This window comes from Fusarium oxysporum, chromosome 10, assembly GCF_000149955.1.
Source record: "Fusarium oxysporum f. sp. lycopersici 4287 chromosome 10, whole genome shotgun sequence".
NCBI lineage: Eukaryota > Fungi > Ascomycota > Sordariomycetes > Hypocreales > Nectriaceae > Fusarium > Fusarium oxysporum.
In genome coordinates, this window is record NC_030995.1 from 1,232,963 (window position 1) to 1,256,549 (window position 23,587).

The 23,587-nt window shown below is 47.3% G+C and overlaps 13 protein-coding genes across 17 annotated transcripts; 8 read left to right on the forward strand and 5 right to left on the reverse strand.

The window, feature by feature from the left end:
• Positions 1-31: 31 nt before the first annotated feature.
• Positions 32-2,101, reverse strand: FOXG_11371 (uncharacterized protein). 2 transcript variants are annotated; one of them, XM_018390973.1, is made up of 3 exons: positions 1,776-2,101; positions 506-1,719; positions 32-455 (listed from the first exon to the last, which is right to left on the reverse strand). In XM_018390973.1, exons 1-3 carry the CDS (start codon positions 1,913-1,915, stop codon positions 178-180), a joined length of 1,632 nt encoding a protein of 543 aa, XP_018249537.1. In that variant the 5' UTR covers positions 1,916-2,101; the 3' UTR covers positions 32-177. The 2 variants fall into 2 exon arrangements, with proteins under 2 accessions (XP_018249537.1, XP_018249538.1); XM_018390974.1 differs by having other exon boundaries at positions 32-1,719.
• Positions 2,102-2,200: 99 nt separating this feature from the next.
• FOXG_11372 (histone acetyltransferase E) lies at positions 2,201-3,897 on the reverse strand. The gene is made up of 2 exons (XM_018390975.1): positions 3,413-3,897; positions 2,201-3,353 (listed from the first exon to the last, which is right to left on the reverse strand). The coding sequence occupies exons 1-2, from the start codon at positions 3,828-3,830 to the stop codon at positions 2,275-2,277; spliced, it is 1,497 nt and encodes a 498-aa protein (XP_018249539.1). The 5' UTR covers positions 3,831-3,897; the 3' UTR covers positions 2,201-2,274.
• Positions 3,898-4,035: 138 nt separating this feature from the next.
• On the forward strand, positions 4,036-5,281 carry FOXG_11373 (RNA exonuclease 4). Its single transcript, XM_018390976.1, has one exon. It carries the CDS (start codon positions 4,131-4,133, stop codon positions 5,088-5,090), a length of 960 nt encoding a protein of 319 aa, XP_018249540.1. The 5' UTR covers positions 4,036-4,130; the 3' UTR covers positions 5,091-5,281.
• Positions 5,282-5,453: 172 nt separating this feature from the next.
• FOXG_11374 (ribonuclease H2 subunit C) lies at positions 5,454-6,545 on the forward strand. Its single transcript, XM_018390977.1, has 3 exons — positions 5,454-5,651; positions 5,708-6,000; positions 6,049-6,545. Exons 1-3 carry the CDS (start codon positions 5,516-5,518, stop codon positions 6,088-6,090), a joined length of 471 nt encoding a protein of 156 aa, XP_018249541.1. The 5' UTR covers positions 5,454-5,515; the 3' UTR covers positions 6,091-6,545.
• A 624-nt stretch (positions 6,546-7,169) lies between these two features.
• Positions 7,170-8,331, reverse strand: FOXG_11375 (uncharacterized protein). The gene is made up of 2 exons (XM_018390978.1): positions 7,882-8,331; positions 7,170-7,825 (listed from the first exon to the last, which is right to left on the reverse strand). Exons 1-2 carry the CDS (start codon positions 8,175-8,177, stop codon positions 7,252-7,254), a joined length of 870 nt encoding a protein of 289 aa, XP_018249542.1. The 5' UTR covers positions 8,178-8,331; the 3' UTR covers positions 7,170-7,251.
• Positions 8,332-8,959: 628 nt separating this feature from the next.
• FOXG_20520 (phosphoribosylamine-glycine ligase) lies at positions 8,960-10,121 on the reverse strand (the record flags this gene model as incomplete). Its single annotated transcript, XM_018400802.1, has 2 exons — positions 8,960-9,238; positions 9,294-10,121. The coding sequence occupies 2 exons, from the start codon at positions 10,119-10,121 to the stop codon at positions 8,960-8,962; spliced, it is 1,107 nt and encodes a 368-aa protein (XP_018249543.1).
• A 490-nt stretch (positions 10,122-10,611) lies between these two features.
• FOXG_11376 (uncharacterized protein) lies at positions 10,612-11,947 on the forward strand. The gene is made up of 2 exons (XM_018390979.1): positions 10,612-10,987; positions 11,063-11,947. The coding sequence occupies exons 1-2, from the start codon at positions 10,729-10,731 to the stop codon at positions 11,857-11,859; spliced, it is 1,056 nt and encodes a 351-aa protein (XP_018249544.1). The 5' UTR covers positions 10,612-10,728; the 3' UTR covers positions 11,860-11,947.
• A 580-nt stretch (positions 11,948-12,527) lies between these two features.
• On the forward strand, positions 12,528-13,630 carry FOXG_20521 (uncharacterized protein). Its single transcript, XM_018400803.1, has 3 exons — positions 12,528-12,932; positions 12,988-13,287; positions 13,342-13,630. The coding sequence occupies exons 1-3, from the start codon at positions 12,737-12,739 to the stop codon at positions 13,581-13,583; spliced, it is 738 nt and encodes a 245-aa protein (XP_018249545.1). The 5' UTR covers positions 12,528-12,736; the 3' UTR covers positions 13,584-13,630.
• Positions 13,631-13,843: 213 nt separating this feature from the next.
• On the forward strand, positions 13,844-18,017 carry FOXG_11377 (phosphoribosylamine-glycine ligase). Of its 3 annotated transcripts, XM_018390980.1 has the most exons (5): positions 14,008-14,383; positions 14,443-14,982; positions 15,035-15,650; positions 15,793-16,869; positions 16,932-18,017. In XM_018390980.1, exons 1-3 carry the CDS (start codon positions 14,089-14,091, stop codon positions 15,211-15,213), a joined length of 1,014 nt encoding a protein of 337 aa, XP_018249546.1. In that variant the 5' UTR covers positions 14,008-14,088; the 3' UTR covers positions 15,214-15,650; positions 15,793-16,869; positions 16,932-18,017. The 3 variants fall into 3 exon arrangements, with proteins under 3 accessions (XP_018249547.1, XP_018249548.1, XP_018249546.1); XM_018390981.1 differs by lacking the exons at positions 15,793-16,869; positions 16,932-18,017 and having other exon boundaries at positions 13,844-14,383; positions 15,035-15,772; XM_018390982.1 differs by lacking the exons at positions 15,793-16,869; positions 16,932-18,017 and having other exon boundaries at positions 13,996-14,383; positions 14,443-15,705.
• FOXG_11378 (uncharacterized protein) lies at positions 15,165-18,072 on the reverse strand. 2 transcript variants are annotated; one of them, XM_018390983.1, is made up of 4 exons: positions 17,551-18,072; positions 16,972-17,498; positions 15,954-16,907; positions 15,165-15,890 (listed from the first exon to the last, which is right to left on the reverse strand). In XM_018390983.1, exons 1-4 carry the CDS (start codon positions 17,701-17,703, stop codon positions 15,764-15,766), a joined length of 1,761 nt encoding a protein of 586 aa, XP_018249549.1. In that variant the 5' UTR covers positions 17,704-18,072; the 3' UTR covers positions 15,165-15,763. The 2 variants fall into 2 exon arrangements, with proteins under 2 accessions (XP_018249549.1, XP_018249550.1); XM_018390984.1 differs by having other exon boundaries at positions 16,972-18,072.
• A 215-nt stretch (positions 18,073-18,287) lies between these two features.
• On the forward strand, positions 18,288-19,552 carry FOXG_11379 (uncharacterized protein). The gene is made up of 5 exons (XM_018390985.1): positions 18,288-18,580; positions 18,645-18,721; positions 18,781-18,864; positions 18,927-18,995; positions 19,043-19,552. Exons 1-5 carry the CDS (start codon positions 18,381-18,383, stop codon positions 19,441-19,443), a joined length of 831 nt encoding a protein of 276 aa, XP_018249551.1. The 5' UTR covers positions 18,288-18,380; the 3' UTR covers positions 19,444-19,552.
• Positions 19,553-19,993: 441 nt separating this feature from the next.
• FOXG_11380 (uncharacterized protein) lies at positions 19,994-21,611 on the forward strand. The gene is made up of 3 exons (XM_018390986.1): positions 19,994-20,130; positions 20,183-20,305; positions 20,352-21,611. Exons 1-3 carry the CDS (start codon positions 20,119-20,121, stop codon positions 21,285-21,287), a joined length of 1,071 nt encoding a protein of 356 aa, XP_018249552.1. The 5' UTR covers positions 19,994-20,118; the 3' UTR covers positions 21,288-21,611.
• A 153-nt stretch (positions 21,612-21,764) lies between these two features.
• Positions 21,765-23,563, forward strand: FOXG_11381 (membrane dipeptidase). The gene is made up of 3 exons (XM_018390987.1): positions 21,765-22,152; positions 22,203-22,404; positions 22,467-23,563. The coding sequence occupies exons 1-3, from the start codon at positions 21,872-21,874 to the stop codon at positions 23,451-23,453; spliced, it is 1,470 nt and encodes a 489-aa protein (XP_018249553.1). The 5' UTR covers positions 21,765-21,871; the 3' UTR covers positions 23,454-23,563.
• The last annotated feature ends 24 nt before the right edge of the window (positions 23,564-23,587 follow it).

A 23,587-nucleotide genomic window follows, 5' to 3' on the forward strand; every position in this document is an offset into this window, starting at 1 on the left:
GGGTAACGAGATTCGATATCAGTGGCTAAGCTTGCACTTGATTATCATTTGCATTGTCTATTCTTGAGTGGAACGTCACGACAATTGTCTGTGCTCAAGCCAGTACAGGAACTATAACGCATTTATTATTGAACTATTTTTTGTCACAAACACCATATGCTTTAGCAGTCTCGTTAATCATATCTCATACGGTGCAGCGCCCTCGCCAAAGATTAGGTGTGGTTTCCTCTTAGCCAAGTCCAAGATCGTTGATGCAAATACACCATTTGCCCAGGCAAACCAACTTCTTGTGTATTGAGTGATGTGCTGAACATCAATACTCTCGTGAACCAAGCCCAGCCTGGCGGAGTCGAGCACAAGTTCAATGCATTCTTTGATCTCTTTGTCGTTGTCAGAGGTTCGAGCCTGAATGAGAAGACTCATCGGCCACGCGTTTCTTAACCCGATATGTGGTCCTATGAACTGTCAATGGCAGCAATAATCGTGTATGTATTAGACATCTTACCTCCAATACCCTTGAATGCACTTCCTTCAAGATAGTAAGGATTTCCACTCTTTTCCAACAACATCTTCCTTGTGTTCTGGTAAATTGGATCGTTGACCTCACAGAATCCCATTAGGGGAAGCGCCAGTAATGAAGGATAATTGGCGTCGTCCATTAGGATCGAGGAGCCATATCCATCTACTTCATATGCAAACACATCTCCATATTTCTTGTGCTTGACCACGCCATGCTCCATGATGCCTTCGCGGAGCTTTGTGCTCCAAGTCTCTAATTTCTGAGCTAGTGTTGTTTTACCCACCATCGTAAGAATCTTGGATGCTCGCTTCAGTTCGACAGACATTTGCGCATTGGCGGGGATGAAGAAACCGAGAATTGTTGCATCGTCGCTGGGTCGGAAGGCTGATCGAACCAGGCCCGTTCCCCAGTTTAGAGGATTACCAACACCCTTCAAGTTGAGTGTTTCAGTCCCAATATCGGTGCGCCGCGAGAATGTGTACTCGTTGCGCTGAAACTCGCCAGTCTTGGGGTCGAAGGTCGACTTGGATTGCTCAGTCAGCACGTTCAGTAAAGTTTCAACAGCGCGGTACCATCTCTTGGTTAAAAAGTCAGTCGAGCCGGTGTGATCGTGAAAGTCGTTGCCAAGAGCGAGGAAATGTGCTAGAGAATCTAGCTCATACTTGCATTCGAATACTGCTTGTGGCTCATATGCTGGGTGTACGTTGTCTTCTTGTCCATTAGACGAGAGAGGTAAGTCGCTGATAGGCGGAGGTTGAAAGGCATTGCAGTATGGGGACTCGATCACATATTCGGCCTGGGTGTTGATGGCACCGAGCAATAATGTGTGAATGGCGGGATCCTTCTTCGCAAGCGGCTGGTAAGGGCGCAATTGGTTTGTTGAGTCGCGTAGCCATTCCGCGATAATGTCACCCGTTATGATGAAGGATTGCGGTCCCTGCCAAGCTCCCTCATCATGGAACCCTCCAAAGCTTCCCATGCGGAAGAAGCCTGTATCTTCTTTTCCTTTGGTATGGAACTTGACGGTTGTATCGGTCGTCGAAGGGAATGCGTTCTCGAAGAGTCGTGCTAGATCGGGGTCTTTCATACGCGACGTCACATCTTCAATGACCTTTTCGATGGCGTCTGATTGAAATGTCCGGCATTTCGTGGTTGGTCTTTGGTAGGGGAGCTCTCGAGGGCCAGTACTGAAAGGTCGGCTGTGCAAAAGTAATGTCAGAAGGGCCCGGTATGCCGCGCAATGAAAGTAACATACTGAGGATATGCTGCATATCGTGTATAGTCGGGACATATACGATGGTAGTCGCCAAGAGGTCTCTGTTCGTCATCTGGACTGGCGCTGGCGAGGGTCGCGCTCAAGCCAAGCAAGCTTGATGCCAGTAGGCGAAGTGACATGATGGGAGGCTAGAAGGTATGCTGTTGACTTAGGAATGGTGATATTAGGATGGCAACATAGCAATTTCTTGCAGCTTGGGTCGGTGTCAATTGGACGTCAAAGGACAAAGTCAACATGAGAATGGAAGTTGTCAGAGTTGTGTTACAGCTGTCGCATTATTATCCCTCCGATTATGTAGGGCGAGACAAGCTCGGCCAGAGCTCCAACGTGGGGCTGGTCAAGGTTGGGGTAATCATCAGCCAAACCATAGCGTCCATCATGGCTTATGCAGCCAATAGATGTGATTTTGATGGAACAGGGGTATCATTTAAAGCTATCTATACGTGCATCGCTTGCTATTTCTACTTCATGTCTATAATTACCAACCCCATGTTCGGCTTGAAGCTGTGAACACTGGAGGCTTCCATTGAATCTTGGTTGGATCCACTGTTCGTTTCCTCTTCAACTTAGTCTTCTCCCGTTGCTGGATCAACTTCTCCGGAATCACAATCTTGTGGTCGCTCTTGTGGTACACCTGCATTCTGAGAGCTTGCAAAGTGTGCTCCACGTCCTGTGTTGTCATAGCCAGCGCTGCTGATATTGCCTCGATCGTGACCTTCTCCTCACGCTCGTTGTACCCCATAAGCAGCTCCAGAATGTTCTCTGACCAATACTGTCGGTAACTCAGCAGACCTAAATCCGACAATGGCTTTTCTGGAGAGCCAAGCTTTCCTTCAATGCGAGAAAGCTCATACGAGAACTGAATCAGTAGCCGACCATAGCCTTTGCGTTGATATTGCGGCATGGTTAGAATACAGGCAACGTTGTATCCGTCCGCACTCTCTTTTTCCTTAGAGAAATATCCCACCAAGTGACATCCCTTTTCGGTTCGCGTAGTCATGACATAGAACAAGAAGGGATCCACGTCATAGTACAGTGTCTTGTGGTCAAGAAACATCTTGGACAGCAAGCAGAGGTTGCGGCACCACGTTCGTTGTCGTCGGCCATCGATTTCAAAGAATGATATATCCTCGTTCCGGTAAAGCTCGTTTCCAGGTGGATGTTGTAGTGTGCACTTTCGTCGATGTCGCGTAAAGGCCTTCTCATCTCCATAATAACTCAAACAGAATTCGCAAATGAAAATCACATCCTCCTGACTGAATATTTCAGGATACGGTGAAAAGTACCAGGGGTAAAGGTCGAAACGCCCAAATTGTACCTTGGAGATATTTCGAATCCGAGATACTTCGGTCGGGTTCTGTGTCATCGAGCCGGATGTGCGGAGCTTCTCGATCTCGACTTCACGGCTGAATTCTGCCGGTTCCCTTTTGACTTCAGCTTCCTTCTCATCTACATCCATGTCGTCGCCTGCAGCAGGTGTTGCGCCATCAACACTGGCGCGCGCTTGGCTTTCCCCATCGGGTCCGATCGAGGCAGACTTCTGACGATTTTGGGATTCTACAAAGTCGAGAGGGACGTCAGTTGTGAGTTCGAGTAAGAGAAACTGAAATACCTACCAGTCCATGGGTGTGGGGTATTTGCCTCTGAAGCAACTGATTGCTCCCGCTTCCCAGGCCTCTTTTGTGACTTCTTAGAAGGTTGCGTCTTCTTGGATTGCGCAGCGGGCGCTTTCTTCGTTTTGGGGTCTTTGGGCTTGTCCTTTTCGGGGTTTGGCCATTCGACCTCTCGAGTAAAGTCCAGCCTAATCACAGGAACCCATTCATCTAATCGTTTATTGAAGTTGTCGAAGTTGCAATAAAATTGTTTGCCGCTTTTTGTCGTCTTGATGCTGAGGATCTCGGCGCGTCGTGGTTGACCTTCCTTTTCGACCCAAGCAATACAGCCTGTTGTTATTGTCTCTGGGGTCGCAAGGCTCTTTAGTCGCGGCTCACCTGAGCCCACGGTGGGCTCGCCACTAGGTGTGCCGCCAGCCATGATGGAAATAGAATGGTTGGATGATATTTGATGATCGTCGCGTTGATGGACTTGTGTCGCAAGATAGAAAACGGAAGGAAATAATATTGGAGGGGCACGGCAGAAAATGAGTTGGAGTTCTTATCAGCAAGGCGGTGAGAAGGATAGCTGCTTATCTATTCTTCGTTAGATGCATAAACTCCGTTAGACTCATCACTCAGAAAGCCGTCTGTTACATCTGGTTCTCTTTTTGCGACTTGTACTAACATTTCAATTTTTCTACTAGAACTTTTATGTCGGGTGTTATATTCTTTTGACAAGATGGAAACGCTTTCTTCCAACTGGAAAAAGCTCCAGGCAAAACTCAAGGAAGAGTCTGCGTTAAAACCATCTCTCAAGCGCAAATCAGAGACCTTAACAACGAATCCACCACCTAAAAAGTCTAAGGTGCAAAAGTCCCTCCCAAAACCGCCAAGAAGATCAGCAAAAGCAGCTCAAACAACAACCAAAAAGCCAATGGGCGGTGTTCACAGTTCGAAAATCGAAGAGTCAGTACCTGGGACCTCGACATCCCTTGCACTATGGGCGGAAGACAATGATGTGTCTGCAGAAGCCCTAGCAGAGGCATACAGTCTGGGTGCGAAGGACAATTCGATGATGCTTGCCTCCGCAAAGGACAAAATCAACCATGGACTCACAGAAGGGATCGAGGTCGGAAAGTACATCGCTATCGATTGCGAGATGGTTGGCGTGGGGCCAGGCGGTCATGAATCAGCTCTCGCTCGTGTGAGCATTGTTGATTTTCATGGTGTGCAGATTTACGACTCTTATGTGAAACCTAAGGAGAAGGTCACAAACTGGAGGACAGCGGTCAGTGGTATTGACCAAAAGAAGATGAGATTTGCTAGGGAATTCGAGGAAGTTCAGGCAGACGTCGACAAGCTTCTCCAGGGTCGAATATTGATTGGACATGATCTCAAGCATGATCTAGAAGCTCTCATTCTCAGCCATCCTGGAAAAGACATCCGCGACACCGCCAAATTCCCAGGTTTCAAGAAGTATGGCAATGGAAGAAAGCCAGCCCTGCGGGTCCTGGCTCAGAAGATCCTGGGCGTCGAGATACAAGGAGGCGCACATTCTAGTATTGAGGATGCGCGAGCGACTATGTTACTGTCCCGCAAGCACAAGCAGGCGTTTGACGTTGATCACGCAAATCGATATGCGCCGAAACCAGCATCAGGTGGCCAGAAAGGCACCAAATCGAAAAAGAAAAGAAAGTGAAGGGGTGATATAAACAAGTACATCCTCATAAAGTTTTGTTGAGATACCCATATAGCAAGAACTATTATTTTTCGGACAACCATGGTTCATCGAAGTACGCCCCGAGTTTCCGAGGTAGGGAACTATCCTACCAGCCATTAACCTTTGCATTCTGAGATCAATTTATACAAAAGAAGCCCAATTAAGTCGTATTTTCTCACCAGTTTTAACCATTTTGAAATCAGAATACTCCGTAGAGTTCCAATAGTAATGTCATAACTTGGGTTCATTCTGTAGTACGGAGTACTAACATGTTTCCTACCAACATTCTGGACCCATTTTTCACTAATTGCGTCGTGAGATAAGATAAGCCTGTCACCTTAGAACTCTTTACGCGCCTCGACGCGTCTCCTTCACTTGACAACGAACAAGTCAACACCACTACAATGTCGCAACCAATACTCTCATTAGCACCCGACGAGAATAAATCCAAAGCTGTGGCGAATCTTTTGCCATGCCGTATACACCATGATGGGCCAATCGACCCGGCATCGACATTTTGGACCCCTACTACTACGGATGGTTTGTGTCCCTGGATACGAATCCCGTTGCCACGAGCGTACTGACAATCTGAAAAGATGGTACAAAACTAGCATACTTTCGAGGTAGAAAACTTCAAGGAAAGGTGGTAAAAATACCAGAACAATGTCGAGGTGTTGTTGTCGAACGAGCTCCCGAAAAGGACCCCAAAAGTGCCAACGAGGACGTGCTAGAGGATCTCGATGCCGACCAAGAGCCAGAACAAATAGGAAGCATGAAAATAACTGCAGAGTTTGATGAGATGGTTGTTTGGGGACATGAGACAGTGGCAGATGCCAGCGCAGACCCTTATGTCCGCAGTATGGGGGAGTGGCTTCAGATGGCCGACCGGGTATGGCTCGATATTGACTGGGCAAGAATCTGTTGCTAACTTCTCCAGATTCACTCGTACTCGCCCCTTGCAGATACGACGCAGAAATGATGTGACCGGCAGTGACCAAGCGTCGAGCTGCTCCACCCACGAGAGGCCGGATGTTGACATCGTGGGACATCGAGATTACCTCGAACCGACCAAATACTTCAACAATATACCCGAGCAATAGTCCAAACACTAAAGACTGTGTTAAGATATTGTTCTTCCCCCATTCATGTCGTTATTGAAAATTGGAGCATAGACCTCATGTAGTTGGGAGCGACCCGTTTTAAAATAACACGCCTAGGAGACCGACACATGTCTTTTGCAGCCAAAGTCCTGTTTCTAATACCTCTACCTCTGATGGGATATCATGCTGTATGCTAAATAAGTAAAAAACAAGTCTATGACTCTAGTACTACGTTTTTTCCTTCAACGAAGTCTGGACTCGCTAGCCTCTGACTTCTTCCTCGTAGGCTTCTGGTTAAATGAGCGATCCCTAGTTTAAGGGGGCGATATGTCCATTCTGGTACTGCCAATGAAGGCTGGTGTCAATTTCTCTGGATTCTTTGAGTCTGCAACTGAATGTGGCCTCTCGGGATACATTGTTTCTTACGAATAAGAGCAATTTGGTATGTTGAATAAGTAATAACTGAAATACTCGTATTGATTGCCTTGGGTTATCATGCAGTGGAAATCCATGGTTCGTTCCCTGGGCCTTATAAGCTCGTTCAGTCGCATACACACTTATGTAGCTACACTGTTCAGTCAACCCTTTCGTAGGGCATGATTTCAAGTGTTCAGTCTGTATATACGTCTAGGGCTGACAATCTGGCCCTGCTAGGCCCATTGTTGCTATTTCCGAACAAAGATACCATGGTTTTACTCGACACTTGCCTCGTTCCACAATACCAGTCTGTGATTAGTCTTTGTATTTCTTTGCTTGCCTACTTACTTTTGACAAACGTGTGACTCAATGAATCTTTGAGGTCTGGAAGAACGTTGCTTTCATCATGACAAAGGGTTCGTTGTGACCACATTAAACCAAGCCATCTGCATTGTAACCTTGGCCGATATACTGATGGGCATGTATGCATTGTCTTTCATTTAGGCGGCCCTTAGATTACTCAAATGGAACTTCAGCAAATTATTGATAGTGTGTAGTCGTGATAAATATTGGTCTTTTTGTAGCGTCTTGGCTGACCACCTTATGATTTGAGCTATGCTAGTCTACTTCTCGTCTAAGTCAGTCGTGATACCAATCTCTCGTGTTGCTTCAATATCATGCTGAAGAAACTCAAGCTTGGTCTTCAGACGAGCAAAGCAGTCTTTGCCCAATGGCAATCTCAGAACCTTTCCCTTCAAATCACCTGCCGCTCCCTCGCCAGTGGCCACCTCGAAGATGATGTCCACTGCCTTGTTTGGATCTCCAGGTTGCTTTCCAGCTGCTTTCTCAAACTTCTGGAGTGTTGCTTCCAACAACGTTCCTTGATATGCCGTTTCGCCAGAAATATTGCTCTTGATGCTGGCTTCGAGGAAATTTGTACGGAACGCACCGGGCTCAACCAGCAAAACATTGATACCGAACTCTTTGACCTCCTTCGACAGACTCTCGCTTAGACCTTCGAGAGCGAACTTGCTGGCACTGTAGAGGCCGCAGCTGGGCTGAGCATCTTGGCCGGCGATACTGCTAATGTTGATGATGGTACCGGAACCCCGGCTTCTCATTCCGGGGAGGGCAGCTTGAATGGTGTAGAGAGGACCAAATAAATTTGTCTGGACCTGATGTTCGGCCTCGGCCTCCCTTATCACAGGCTTTAGTGTGCGCTCAGTCATTTTAACAATACAGGGCTTACTCACGTAAAGAGCTCGATGCCTCCCAAGACGGAGTATCCAGCGTTATTCACCAGAAAGTCGATCCTCCCGTAAGCCTTCTCTGCATCTTGGACTTTCTTGGTAATGCTAGCCTTGGATTCAGTCAGATCAATGGTGACGATCTTTCCGCCAGCTTCTTCGAGTTGGCGGATAGCATCGGCTGATCTTGTTGTGTCTCGGACAGTTGCAATGACTCTGTGTCCTGCTTTCAAGACTCGCAAGCTGAGAAGCAGGCCAAGGCCGTTGGAGCTTCCGGTAATGAACCAAACTGGAGTCGTCATTTTGGCCTGATTCTTGATACGACTCAATGCGAGATTCTGTGTAAGTGTCTCGATCTGTTGATTTTTTGGTTGATTGATTAATATGCGCTGATACTGTGTCTTATAGTGTCGGCATCACGGACTTAATGGTTCCCTATTCCCGTTTAACTTCGTTTGGCGACAAGCATTTGGTGATGAAGCTCCACACCATCTTACTTATCACCGATCACGTATCGGAAATACAATAACGACGCCGGTATGCTCATAGGCACAGTTCCGACGTTAACTAAGGTAACAATCTGGAGTTTTTGGTCATTTGCCAGTGGTATCTGAACGTCGAGATCTGCTATTTCCTCTGATACATATTCTAACCCAACTGGAAAAGCTCTTAGTACGAAAGAAGAGTAAATGGTTCAAAAGACCTATAACAATATGGTTCTCTAGTAGCCAATCTAAGTGAGAGTATGTGAGTGAGTCTGAAAACATTACCTTTCAGTCTGACAAGTAGGAAATTCAGCTTTCTCTTTATGGACCATTACAAGTCCAATTGCAGACCTTTACCACGAAGAGAGAATTTGACCGATGTCCGTCCTTAGATATTTCCCCTTGAAAATGATCTCTCGGGCGCCGCTGTAAGCTCCTTTGATGGCTTCTTCTGTGGAATCGGCTATGCAAACCACCGCCAAAACCCTCCCACCTTGAGTCACGAGGCGATCTCCTGCCCACGAGGTGCCTGCATGGAAGACGAACACATCTATGAGAACGCTTAGACATAGGATAGCCTTGGAGCCAGGGGCGACATCTTACCTTGCGGCAATGCTCCAAAGTCGATGAACTCGCCTACTTGATACCCATCCACTGGAGGCCACTACTAGCGAAATGGCGGCCTTTGGCTGGAACTCCATGTGTACTCGCTCCAGCTGCGCCTCGGTACATGCTATCATTATATCTGCAAGATCTGAGGCATCGTCTAGGAGTGGAAACAAGGCTTGTGCCTCGGGATCGCCAAACCGGGCGTTATATTCCAGGAGCTTTGGGCCATCAACAGTCTGCATTATTCCAGTGCAGATAAACCCAACGAACTTATGATCTAGAGTTTGTCAGTGCAGTAATTGATAGGAACGAATACGGGGTCACCTTGCTTTCGTTCTCGAGACCCAGGATAGTTGGTTCTAGGATCGTCTGCTGGATTTCCAGAATTTCCTCGACATTGAAAAAGTCTGATGGGATACAAACTCCCATACCGCCTGTATTAGGTCCAAGGTTTCCGTCATATATTCTCTGGGCATCTTGTCCGACTGGGAACAGCCTCCATACCTTTTCATCCGTGATTATGGTGACACTCAATTCACGACCAACCAGGAACTCCTCAATGACGATTTCTTCTCCAGCTTCGCCGAAAACACGCTCAACCATGAGCTTGTTAACAGCATCTTCGGCTTTCTCCTTCGTGTTACAAAGAAACACACCCTTTCCTGCTGCCAGACCTGATGCTTTCACAACATGTCTGCTTGTTGGCTGGCTTTGCAGGAACAAGCTAGCTTCAGATGGTGATGAGAAGCTTTGATAGCTTGCAGTAGGTATCTTGTGGCGTTCCATAAAGGCTTTCGCCCACCTCTTGGAACCTTCGATCTTCGCTACTTTCTTAGAAGGTCCAAAAACTCGAAACCCCCGGGTTTCAAAGAAGTCCACTGCCCCGAATATGATTGATGAGTCAGAACATGGAACAACCAGATCCACACGATGGGTTTCAGCAACCCCCAACAGTCCTGTAAGATCCGTGGCCTTTATATCAGGGTCGCAGTTCTTAATCTTGGTTGATCCGCGAGCCGTACCGCCATTGCCAGGAGCACAAATGATTAAATCGACCTTAGGGGACTTGCTCAGTGACCAAGCGATTGCATGCTCCCTCCCTCCCTCGCCAATCAACATTACACGAATCTTGCCAGCGTGAAAGAAGCTCATGATAAGTTATAAATGTGGTGGCAGCGCTGGATGGAGATCGGGCGTTTCGATGCCGGTTTTCGTCAAAAAGGTTTATTTGTACTTTGTCGTGTACTGAGGTCAAGAAATCCCCCCGTGCCTTATACTCTCCAAAAATCACTTCGGCATCTGACAACGGCTATGAAGGCCAACAGCCGTTCGCATAGTCACTGGAAATGCTCCAATATCGTCAACACCTCTCGGCAAGCGCGTTTCGATACTTGCACTACTTGCATGCTGTCACGTCGTATTCTTGACGCCCGTGTGGGATTCGATGGGTGCCATGGCTCTGTCGAATTTACAATTGCATCGGAATATCAGGCTATAAGCCTACACCGAGGTTACACAAGTGAACGGTGGCTGTTTCACATACTACCCATTGAGAACGATGGTGGTAACATGAGTCCACCCCTACGAAAATAGTGGTCGTGCTGGTGCCAAAGGTATTCTGATGTCCAGTGTCCTCTGTTCTAATATGTCTGAAAGGCCCTGGAGTTCTTCTCAACTCAGCAATGAAAATATCTACTGGGCCTCTCCCTCAAGCATCTTATGTAAGGCCGGTATACCAAATACATAATTTTGCTTCAGCATGTCTTTTTATTCACGGATGAATATATTGTCAACATACGAAAGGATACGCCACTTAACTCGCAAAACACCTTTGGTCACTTCACACGACCTAGCCAAAATGGTTTCAAGAACATGCAATCACCTAGAAGGTGTTACGATTATTCTGAAGTGCGAGAACCTTCAGTTGTCCGGCTCCTTTAAATACCGAGGGGCTCTAAACAAACTGCTTCGATTGAGTCCCGAGCAATTGGATCGTGGTTTGGTGACATATAGCACTGGTATGTAAATTAAATAGCCTAGACACAACTGATTATATTTCGGTGGACTTGTACTAAAATGATACTTGGGATCAGGAAACCATGCTCTGGCCCTTCTGATGGCTACAGAACAGATGTCCAAAGTCCGTGGACAGACCATACCAATCCAGATCTACGTCCCTTCATCAGCCTCAAATGACAAAATTTCCGCAATAAAATCCTACTGCACCTCTCCCACCACAGTTGTCCTCCAAGAAAATGGACTGGACCGGTGCGCAAAGGAAGCAATGGAGGCTTGTAAAAGTATGAGGATGACATTTGTTCCACCGGCCAACGATTCGAACATAATACTGGGCCAGGCAACAGCTGCTGTAGAATTCCAGGATCAGCTTGCAGCCGACCATCTTGGCGAGCTCGATGCAATAGTTGTACCGTGTGGTGGAGGGAGTCTTTTATCCGGTTGTGCGTCTTGGTTTCGAGGCGTACCAACTCAAGTCTGGGGCGCCGAGCCTCAATTTGATGGCCCAGGCCTCCGTGCAAGTTTGAAAGCGGGTATAATATTGCCAAAACAAAAGTCTATGGGAATGACGATCGCAGATGGACAGCGGACAACACTCAGCCCCACGAGCTGGGCAATCCTGCGCGATCAAACAAATCTTCAAGATTCCGTCGTCGTTACAGAGGCGCAAATACGCAAGTCGATGTCACTCTACCATGGAGAATTTGGTGGCATCATTGAGCCAAGTTCCGCAGTTGCGATGGCAGCATGTTTTGAGGTTGCACAGCGTCAAGTGGCAATTCACAATGCTACCACTGCCACGGAAATTGGCGTGATACTCAGTGAAGGTAATATCAGTGCCGGAACTTTTCATAGATTGGTAAACGGACACTGAAGGAGAGTATTCCTTATTGACTGGGTGGGTAAGCGTTGACCTTAAGAGATCTTTGGCCCTGTTGGTTCTCGTGGCATTTCTTTGGCCCTTTACTGCAATGTTAATATTCTTTCTTGAAATCTCGAACAATCAAATGCTGAAGAATCATGTTTACACAGACCAGGCTACGAATGCTTCCGGAACCCTTGCGGGTTTTATTGTTGGGCTCTGGCGGCAGAGAACATGCTCTTGCATGGAAACTCTGCCAGTCCCCTCTTGTTGAGCTTATCGTTGTATGTCCAGGAAATGTGGCGACAGAGAAACTTACCAAGACGAAAAATTGCAAATATGAGTTACTTGAACAAGCTCTCAGTGTTTCTAAGAGTCGCAACATCAACTTGGCTGTCTTCACCAACGAAGCAGACCTAGCAGCAGGGGCCGTGGACTTGTTCTCTCAGGGTAACATTATTCTCGAATCGCATCACCATCCAACAGCTACATCAACTCTAATTCTTTATTCAGTGGTATGGCTAACTCGTTCACAGAGGGAATACCATGCATTGGGCCGCCAAAGAAAGCGTCGCTGCTTGAAACCTCGAAGGTCTTCGCAAAACGATTTATGAGCAAAAATAACATCCCAACGGCCACCTATGGCCATTTCTCGTGTTACGAAGAGTCTCTTCTTTTTCTAGAAGATCAATTCGCTCAAGGGAGGAGAAAGGTAGTCCTCAAACATCCCGGCATCGGAGCCAGGCAAGGTGTCTTCGTTATCGAAACGCTTGAAGAAGCAAAACAAACATTAGTCGCTGAATTCGGCGGGCAACCATGTGGTACATCTCGTCAGCCAGACTTTGATATACTTATTGAAGAATTCCTCGAGGGTCGCGAGTTTACCATCATGGCTCTTACAGATGGCCGAAATTTCACCATGTTTCCCTCCTACCTAGACTTCAAGACACGCAAAGAAAACAATCAAGGCCCGATGACTGGGGGTATGGGCTGCGTGTGCCCTACGATAAGGTGTACTGAGTCCATGTTTCAAGCTTTGGCGCAAGGCTTTATGGCGCGCACAATTGCAGGCTTGGGTAAAGAAGGTATGTATTCATCATGATCACTCAATTACAAATATTAAGCTACACTCGCCCATAGGGCTTGACTTCCCTGGATTCATTGCCATTGATGTTATTTTAACTCACGATGGGCCGATTGCCATTGAGTATGACTTAAGACTAGGTGACCCGGAAACACAGGCTTTAATGCCTCAGATACAGCCTGACCTGGATCTAGCGAAGGTTTTGGCACAATGCCATAGCGACCAGATATCTCTTAGCTCATTACTCTTTCAAAAAGACAGGTTTGCGGCAGTTGTTGTTGCCATAACAAAGAAATATCCACTTGAGCCAGAAACCCAGCCTCTGCATGTCAATCTGACTACACCAACTCAGAAAGGTATGTCTTCAGGATTGACTGGCTATTTCGATGTTTCAATTGACTCCAGCGAAGATACGATCATATACCACAGCCATACTTTCCATCCAAGTGTACAGCCAAGCCAGCCCGTTGTGCAGGCACGAGGTGGCCGAGTATTAAGTGTATGTGGCATTGGCAATAACCTCGATGTCGCAGCTCAGAGGGCATATTCTGGCATGGAAGCAGTAAAGTTTGAAGGAATGGAGTACAGGACTGACATAGGTACTGAACGCAGAAGTGTTTTCATTACCCAAGGTTTTGTGTGCCTTTCATAATCTATGTAAGGTTTTTAATATGTCAATCAAAGGCTAGAGGTAACAGCACCCAACATAAAACAGTAGAGCAAGCGAAACATACTTAAATTTTAACTTCTTGAGGCTGCGTATTGCTGGCACTGGACCTAACGCAAACGGCTGCCCTGGCTGATGCTTGCGAACGTAGACCTTATCAGTGCCCAACACACCCTGTATGTTGGGAGGTTTTTTTCTTTAAAAACGGAAATTTCATTGGTATGTCAGCATTTAGGCAGGTAGTAAGAGTTATATAAGTCCTCGTGTGCACAGGTCAACGTTGAGGGGGCCCTGGAAGTAAGGTGTTGAGCATCCTCACACCACCCCCACATCCCTGTGTAACCCTTTCACATCACGGCCTCCTCCTCCTTGCGCCTCCCTTTTACACCTTCCCACACCTTCCTTCTCTCCCTGCAGCCTGATTCCACCTACTCGTGTACCCTCAAGTGACGCACTACTTTGAACACAGATCACTTCGTCTCATTAACCAATGAGTGGAAGAGCCCTCCAGGTGCTTGTTATCGGGAAAGGTGCCCGAGAGCATGCCTTGGCCTGGCAGCTGAGTCGAGCCAGATCAGTCAAACATGTTTTCGTATTCCCTGGCAATGCTGGCACACATGAGGTTGCAGCCAGCAACGGCACAGCCGGGATTTCCGCCTTTGAAGGCGCCAGCAGCTCGGAATATCACGATTTGGCGAAGCGTGCCAAGGACATCGGTATAGGTTTGGTAGTTGTCGGTCCTGATGACGACGTGGTGAATGGCATCGAAGAATCCTTTCGCAAAGGTCAGGGAGCAGCTATCGACCTCTGTCTATCAACCCTAACTGACATCTCCTCTTTTTAGTTGGCGTGTCTTGCTTCGCACCTTCGCGCGAGGCCGCAGAACTTGAAGGCTCCAAAGTCTTTGCGAAGGAGTTCATGAATAAGTTTGGCATTCCGACTGCCCACCACGGGAGTTTTGACAACCTCGAGGCTGCTAGTGCATACGTGCGCCATGTTTTCACCGACAAAGACCACCGTATCGTCATCAAAGCAGACGGTCTCGCCGCAGGGAAGGGCGTAGTTCTCCCTGAAACACCAGAAGAAGCACTGGAAGATCTTCGCAGCATCATGAGCGACGGCAAATTTTCTACAGCAGGCTCCTCAGTGGTAATCGAAGAGTACATGGACGGGTACGAGATTAGCATCTTGACCTTTAGCGACGGCAAGACCTTCTTTTCTCTTCCACCTGGGCAAGACCACAAGCGCATTTTAGAGGGAAACAAGGGACCCAACACTGGAGGCATGGGGGTTTACTCACCTGTGCCCATGGTAACCCCAGATGTCTTACAGAAGATTGATGAAGTCATCTTGAAACCTACATTCGATGCTCTTGCAAAAGAAGGTGAGCTGCCCATCATGTTTCGTTTCAATTCTGCTGTTAACAGCCCTCCCAGGCCGTCCTTTCTGTGGCCTGCTGTTCACTGGAGTCATGGTCACCAAATCGGGCCCTAAAGTCATTGAGTACAACGTTCGCTTCGGCGACCCGGAAACTCAAAGCTCGATGCTTCTTGTTCACGAAGACACCGACCTCGCGAGTGTCATGCTGTCATGTACAAACGAGACACTCGCATAAGTGAAAAACAGCATCAGAATTAAGTCAGGTTTTGCATGCAATGTTGTTATTGCATCCGGCGGATACCCAGGGGACTACAAAACTGGAAAGGTTGCTACATTGAGTTCTCCACCTGAGGGAGTGGTTATCTTCCATGCTGGGACCCGTAAGGAGGACCGTTTGTTGAAGACCGCGGGAGGGCGTGTCTTTTCGGTTGCTGCTTACGGTGATACCCTTGAAGAGGCACGTCGCAAAGCATATATGGGTGTCGGCTGCGTGTCATTCGAGGACATGGTGTACAGGAAGGATATTGCTCTGGGGGGTCTAGCCAAATGAGGAGCAGTGCCACCACGCCGTATCCTGAATCAGTTCAAGGATGTAAGAGCTGAGGTATAGCTTAGTTACACTTGTTATTCCTATACAACCAAGTCCAGGATGCTGTATCTACAGATACTTAGGTAAGTGTTCAACTGACAATGCTCACCAGTCTGGTGTAGCGCCTATCGACCACGATGCGCAACAGCCTTTTGCTCGCTCCGTGAATATCGCTTTTCTCAAAGTCGACTTCATCCTACAGTCCACGCGTTCTGACATGCACAGGCATACCATTCTTGACTCGTGGCGGCGAGTCTGTTCCAACTTGATAGCAACGATCACCCCAGACAGTCGGTCGTGCCTTTTCAGAGTTTGTAGTTCCACTGTACGAAAGGCTTTGGTCAGTAACGCAGTCCGCGATGTGATTGAGAAACCAGGAGACTTACTTGATCCGATCCCATTCTTCCCATGCACACTCGACATCGAAGCATCTCGCTACCAGTACCATGGCCAGCTTTATCTCGACGGTGGCAAGATGTTGCCCAATGCAAACCCGTGGCCCGGCCTCGAATGAACGCCAGCCGTTGGGTGGGGGGTACAAGGGATCCTGCGGATCAGTGACAAGAAAACGTTCTGGAAGAAACTCCCAGGCTCTATGCCAGATCTCAGGGTCACGGTGAATTGCATATGACCCATCCCAAACAATGAAGTCCTCAGTTGGCAGCTTCTTCCCTTCAAATCCAGGATCGGAGCCCGGAGGACCCACGAGGAAGAACCCGGGCTCGCCACGACGCATTGAACCGACGTTGGTATGATAACGCATAGATTCACGAAGGACAGCTAGTGTGTAAGGGAGCTGGTTTAGCAACTGTGGGTTCTCCCTTATCACATCTGCAACACCCCAGGCATTCGAGCCAAGGACTGCATCATGCTCCTCTCGCAATTTGGCCAAAACCTTTGGATATTCGCTGAGCAGGCGGAAAAGCCAAGCAATAGTTGCCGCAGTGATATCAAAACCTGCAAAGAGGAAAGTATTGATCTGCCCAATGGCCATCTCCAGGAAGTCAGCGTCAAGCTCCATGTTCGATTGGTCCTTGCTGTCCTGTCCCACTCCTTTCTGTTCAGCTCTCTCGGCATCGAGAGCCTGTACGATTAGATCGACTAGTGTCTTTCCCTTCGCTGTGCGATCCTGCTGAAGCTTGTTCATGCGCTCTTGAAGGGCAGGAGTGAAGCTTTTGACAAGAGTTCTGTAGTCCTGCCAGAGTTTGAAATGGCGCCACGGATTGTAGTATTGGATGAAGTTGGCAGGATTGACGAAGAAGTACAGCCTAGAAATGCTGTCAAGAAGGGCGGCGCAAACAGGTGAGCTTCTTCCCCACTGCTCGTGAATGCGAATGTTCCTTTGTGACGTTATTGGTATCCAGGACTTGACGTCGGCAAATCTTTCGACATAGTGGAACTTACAGAAAGAGGCGAATGATAACATCGAGAGTGAGATTGGCAGTGGCATCTCCAAGTGGGAAGACCTCACCCCATTCTCCGTCTTTGCCTGCTTTGCTCTTGAGAACATTGGCAAAGTCCTCCACCTCTTCAAGAATGTCTGGTAAACGACTATTGATATTTTGAATACTGAAAGCTGGGCTCAGTCTTTTACGCCAGACCTTCCACTCCGCACCTTCCATGGAGGCCAAATCGCGGTTCTTTGTGAGGGGATAAAGAACATGCTTTTGTTCATAAGCCTTGGGTAATGAGTGTTCTTGTGTGAACTGAGCCGAAACATTTGCGTTGAGAGAGATAACCATCGGGGTCGTGAAGGGCCACGTATCGATGTAAGCAACAGGTGGGCATTTTGTGCATTGAGGGAAGAGTTCTCGCCAGTTCTCTTGAATCTTTAGCATCAAGTAATCGCCGTGAGCATCAGGTGGAAGTGTTGAGACGAGTTTCCCAATAACTTCAAGGTGGCCGAGAATCATAGAATGTTTCATAATGGGCTACCCCTTGCATCAGAAACCGAAGTTATGTGGTGATGACAGGAATACATACAATGCCCTGGTCCTTGAGAGCCTGGAACTTCTTGCGAACTCGATAACCTTTTCTGAAGGCGTGGACGAGTAACGCGACCAGTATCACGCCTGAGAAGCGGACGAAGCGCGTGAGGAGCGAGGAGCCGTCATCCTGAAGCCCAAGAAGCCACATCTTGGCCAATGGTGTCTGTTACACTTACAAATCCTGGGGCTTGAGGATTGTGGATGCTCGGGAAATGTTGAGAAAGCCAGGTTGCATCGTCATCAGGGGAAAGATATCTTTCCTGCTGTCAGACAGCCACAAAAACGAGATCCTGGTTGAAATTGGCCAATCAGCCGTTCAATGATAAGCTGAACTGCCCCGCTATCACTAATTGCCGTGCACCTTAAATTGATGATCAGTCAGCGGTTATTGCAGATACTTTTGCCTTCCAAGTAGTTAATGCATTTCAACAGTATTGACACTATAGCATTCACAAGGTTTGATACCCGGTGCGATGTCGTTACAGTCTTTAACTCCCAATCAGGAAAGGCGGGTTCTGCGTTTCTATCCGTATACTCAATACTAAAAGACCGTGTGACTGGCGCGCATAGAACTGAAAAATATGGGGGAAAGCTAGCATTATCCATCGAATCATGGCAATCTGGGGATTCGTCCTCTTGATCGAATGGCGGTGGTTGGTGAGAGGGGCCAGCATCGGTGTACAGTGCTCCGATGTGGGGTTTTGAGAGAGATACAGCATACGAGTGAACGCACGTAGCCATTCATATAATAATACCCCTCTTCTCACTTTTATATGAATTGCCCTTGTGCTTGAGTAAGTGTTCGTTACCAAGAATTCATTCATCATGTCTATGTCAGTCGAAGATGCCACCAAAGTGCGAGAGGGTTTCCCTAAACCCTTTCCCAATATTCCCAACAATGTGGTTGAGCAGCTTCGCTTGAATGGTAAGGTCCTCGTTGTTAATGGGGCTGCCGATGGTCTAGGGTATTCGGTAGCCGAGGGCTACGCTGAGGCAGGCGGAAACGTTGCTCTTTGGTATAACTCGTGAGTTGCTCATAATACTTTCCTTTCGATCGATGTCATCAAACTGATCTAATCTGTGTTTCAGGAATGAGGCTGCTATTGAAAAGGCTCGACTACTCTCAGAGCAACATGGCATCAAGGCATCTGCTTACAAGGTCGATGGTGGGTACCTTTCTCTGGATAGAGCCTCTAGCAGCAGCTAACACGAATGTTTCCCTCAGTATCCGACTCACAGCAGATTCAAGATGCCCTAAAGGCTGTTCTTGATGATTTTGGCAAGATCGATGTTTATGTTGCAAATGCAGGTGAGCATTTTCCATACTATCGAGCACGTATGAGTTTAAGGGAACTAAGAAATATCTAATAGGCATGGCAATTTCCAAACCAATTCTTGAACAAACTCTGGAAGAATACAGGAAGCAGATGTCGGTGAATGGTAAGTGATCAGTCCCAACGTCTCTGGTTCTACTGACAACCATGTAGTCGACGGCGTTGTCTTCTCTGCCAAATACGCCGGTGAGATTTTCAAGCGTCAGGGTTTCGGCAACTTCATCATCACCTCCAGCATGAGTGCCCACATCGTCAACGTTCCAACTGATCAACCAGTCTATAACGGTAGCAAGGCCTTTATAACACACTTTGGAAAGTCTCTTGCTAGGGAATGGCGCGAGTTTGCTCGTGTGAATATCGTATCTCCTGGTTTCTTTGATACGAAGATGGGTGCGAGCCCTGAGGCGCTTAATGAGGCGTATCGCATGGCTGTTCTTGGAAGGCAGGGACATGTCAAGGAGATCAAGGGTCTTTACTTGTACCTTGCTAGCGATGCTTCAACTTATATGACTGGAAGCGATCTGCTGATTGATGGAGGCTACGTGTTGCCTTAAGACAGTTGAAGAAAGGGACTCTAAAGTATCATAGATTTATTTTACGATGGTCAGTATTCAACAAGAGTATAAATATCCATACAATAATGATCGCTGAGTTGAGTCCGAGGATGATTTCACATTATCATCTGTCTGCGTAATCTATATAGAAGAAAAGACTATCTAGTGCGGAAAAGCCTACTGGTATTTAAGCTAATTTTTCCCATTGAAACTCTATAGCTGATCAAACTATCTTTCTCATCACAATCACGAAAATCAAACTTCGTATATACTATCGATGGCTCTTTAAAGATATTATCGAATTATCATATCCAAGTCAACTATGCAAATGGCCTTTTCATGTCATAGAACGCACTCATTGTCTCATGAATTTCACTCATTCTTTATTGATCTCGATTGTGTACTGGATTGGCCTACTACAACTCGGTCATCCCCAACAAATCAATTCTCTGTTCTGATTGCTCACGATGGAGAGGTGACATCGCTAATGCAGTCATGCTTCCCCTCCTTCGGAGGACAGTGACCCGAAGAGAATTATCACCTGACTGCGGCTACAGTAGGAGCCGTGTCGAATACATATATATATTGTAGCATAGATTTCATGGATTTAACAGCATCCGTACAGTTGCATCTTTAGCCTTTTGATCCCAAACCTTTTCTACCTAACTTGACACTATGAGCGAGACGGTCAGTATCGCCCTAGCTTTTGATAAATAATGGACTGACAAAAGGTTGATAGAATCCATCATGTTTTCTGCATGGCCCCGAAGACGCTCGCTTCGGTGAAAGGCCAATCCCTCATATTGAAGATCCGCATGATGTAATTGTGAAGATTGCATACACAGGTGTTTGTGGTAGCGATGTGAGTATCAACCCAACAGTCTTCGATATAACGCTGACAGTAGCAGGTTCATTTCTGGACAGAAGGCGGATTTGCACGAAGGGTATCTGAGGAGCATCCTCTAGTGATGGGTCACGAAGCTTCGGGAATTATCCACAAAGTCGGCCCAGCGGTTTCGAACCTCAAGCCTGGTGATCGCGTGGCTATTGAACCGGGCTTCTCGTGTAAGAGTTGCACATACTGCAAATCCGGACGATACAATCTCTGCCAGAAGATGAAGTTCGCTGCGGATCCCCCGTCGACTCACGGAACGCTTTCTCGATATTTCAAGATCCCAGAGGACTTCGCATATAGGATTCCCGACTCCATCAGCCTGGAAGAGGCTGTTCTCGTGGAACCTTTGAGTGTCGCTGTCCATGGTGTTCGTCTCGCCGATGTACGGCCTGGCCATAGAGTCATAGTCCAAGGAGCGGGGGCTGTGGGCTATCTCACAGCGGCAACAGCGTGGGCCTATGGAGCCAAGCAGGTTATCATCACCGATATCAACGCGAATAAACTTGAGTTTGCAGAAAAAGGTCTCAATTGCCAAACGTTCAAGCCCCAGTCGAGTTCAACACCTGAACAAGAAGCTGCCAGGTTGAAACAAGAGACTGGTCTTGTCGACGGTGCTGACGTTGTCTTGGAATGCACCGGAGTCGAATCATCAGCACAACTTGGTATCTATACCTTGAGACGCGGAGGTGTTTTTGTTCAAATTGGACTTGGCAAAGCTATGCAGACTTTGCCTCTTCATGCCATGTGCGAGAGAGAAATGGTATTGAAAACCTCGTTTCGATATGGTCCTGGGGATTTCGAAATTGCTCTTGGGCTTCTTGAATCCGGAAAGGTGTCGGTTTCGTCTCTGATCAGTAGCGTTACCCCCTTCAATCAAGCCCCGGAAGCGTGGAAGAAAACTATGAATGGTGAGGGAATCAAGAATCTGATTGAAGGGGTCAAGGATTGAGATGGATGCTCAAGAACCAATGTCAAGTTCAATACCTGGATACAGCAACTACTGAGAGCCCATCATTGCGGGTGCTTTAGATATATCCGAGAAGAAGAAAAGAGTACCATTCCTGGGTGCCGAGTACACATTCCTGTTCTGATATGGCATCTTCTTGTCTTAGACAGTGACACTATTCCCGTCGCAATGCCGCTAGTCCCCATCCCGTCCGACAATAAAACCTCGACACGACTATCAAAACGACGACGAAGAATCAATCTGATTTCGAGGAAGGACAATAGTTTAGTGAATTAATCCATATCAAGGCACTCTTTAAATAAACAGATGTCTTTTTATTTTCTTATTATCTGCTTTAAGCCTGTCCCTCCATTTCCTGATCCATCCATCGGGTAGTTAATAAGTTACCTAGTGTGTCAATTTCATTGTAGCCCGCTTACCACTCCACCTGTTCAGTGGTTAGCGAGGATAACTAATCATGACTCAATCGCAAACTCTGCTCCGATCTAGACTCGTATAAGTTCAAGAAATTGGCCATTGATTTTCATACTCAAGTTATCCATTTTCGCAAGCATAGTTTGGTGATCATGACCGATTCGTCACCAACTGTGACCTCGCCGCCCCGACGAAATAGCCAGCAGGCGAACACTCCTCAATCAACGACGTCAACTAATAACAATCGCGATGGGGCATTGGTACTGCACGCCAATTCCTCAGCCACAGCTTGGTGGTCACGATTTCGATATCCAGTCATCACTGCTGGGATCGTGCTTTTACTGAGTCCATTTACCTTCTTATGGCCTGGTCAAGAGTCAATTGATCCCACGAATTATGCAGAGCGTACCAAGCGAATCCTCAAGACGACGCCGTAAGCTGACTCTTGATCTTACTTAAGAGAATTGCACTGACAGTCCACAGTTTAATTGACGGCCACAATGATCTACCGTTCATGCTTCGTCTTGAACTCAAGAACCGCATTTACGATGAACGTTTCGACTTTAACAATCGATTGCTGGGCCATACAGATTTACAGCGGCTGAGGCAAGGCATGGTCGGAGGTCAATTCTGGAGCGTGTATGTAGACTGCGATGAACAGCAAAAGCACTTTGAGGATCCTTCTGTGAGTGGCAATTCTTTCGCTAAATCTTCCGTCGTGTTTGACCGTTGCTAATCTCCTCAAAGTGGATCGTCCGAGACACGCTTGAACAAATTGACGTGACTCGACGTTTCATCCGAGAGCACCCCAAAGACTTGGAGTACTGTGATACTGCTGCCTGCGCTAGAAAGGCGTTCAAAGCAGGTCGTATCGCAAGCATGATTGGCATTGAAGGTGGCCACCAGGTTGGCGGCAGCATTGCAAGCCTTCGGCAGATGTACGAACTGGGAGCGCGATATATGACCATTACACACAATTGTGACAATGCATTTGCCATGGCAGCTTCAACCGTTGCCTCTGGGACTGCAGATTCTGGGCTTGCGAAACTCGGAAAGGTAGCAATCAAGGAGATGAACCGGCTGGGAATGATGGTTGATCTATCGCACGTTTCTCATCAGACGATGAGGGATGTTCTCAGCATTGCTCGAGCACCAGTCATCTTCTCACATTCTGGAGCATACGCCATTGAACCGCATCTTCGAAACGTCCCCGACGATGTTCTTCGCCAGGTCAAGCACAATGGTGGCATCGTTATGGCTGTGTTCCTCAATCGTTTCCTCAACATGAAGCATCCCGAACAAGCATCAATACACGATGTCGCTGATCATATCTTCCACATCGCAGAAGTATGTGGCTGGACTTGCATTGGAATCGGTGCTGATTTCTTTGGCATGTCAAACGTGCCTATTGGGCTAGAAGATGTTTCCAAGTATCCCAGTTTGATGGAGGTGCTCATGCAGCGAGGCGCAACAGATGAGCAGATCCGTCTGCTCGCAGGAGAAAATATTCTCCGAGTTTGGGGAAATATTGAAAAGAGTGCTAAAGTAATTCAGGCTACCGGTGAGAAACCTGTCGAAGAGGAATATGAACGACGAGAGTGGCATAAGGGATTTTCAACTGACCCCTATATGCTGAGGGGAGGGCTTGAGGAGGCCTTGAAGAATGGGGCTAAGATTGAGGAAGATGTTTTCGATTTAGATGCCGAAGGAAGGCCTAAGATTCTGTCTACTTAGATTTTATTGATAAGAGAAATCATGAAAGTTTCGTACCAAGCTGTATTTGTTTGCCTATTAAGAATGCGAAACCATGGGGTTCGTAAATAGATTTCAGATCCCCTTCATCCTAGGCAGCAGAAGCTCGGCATTGC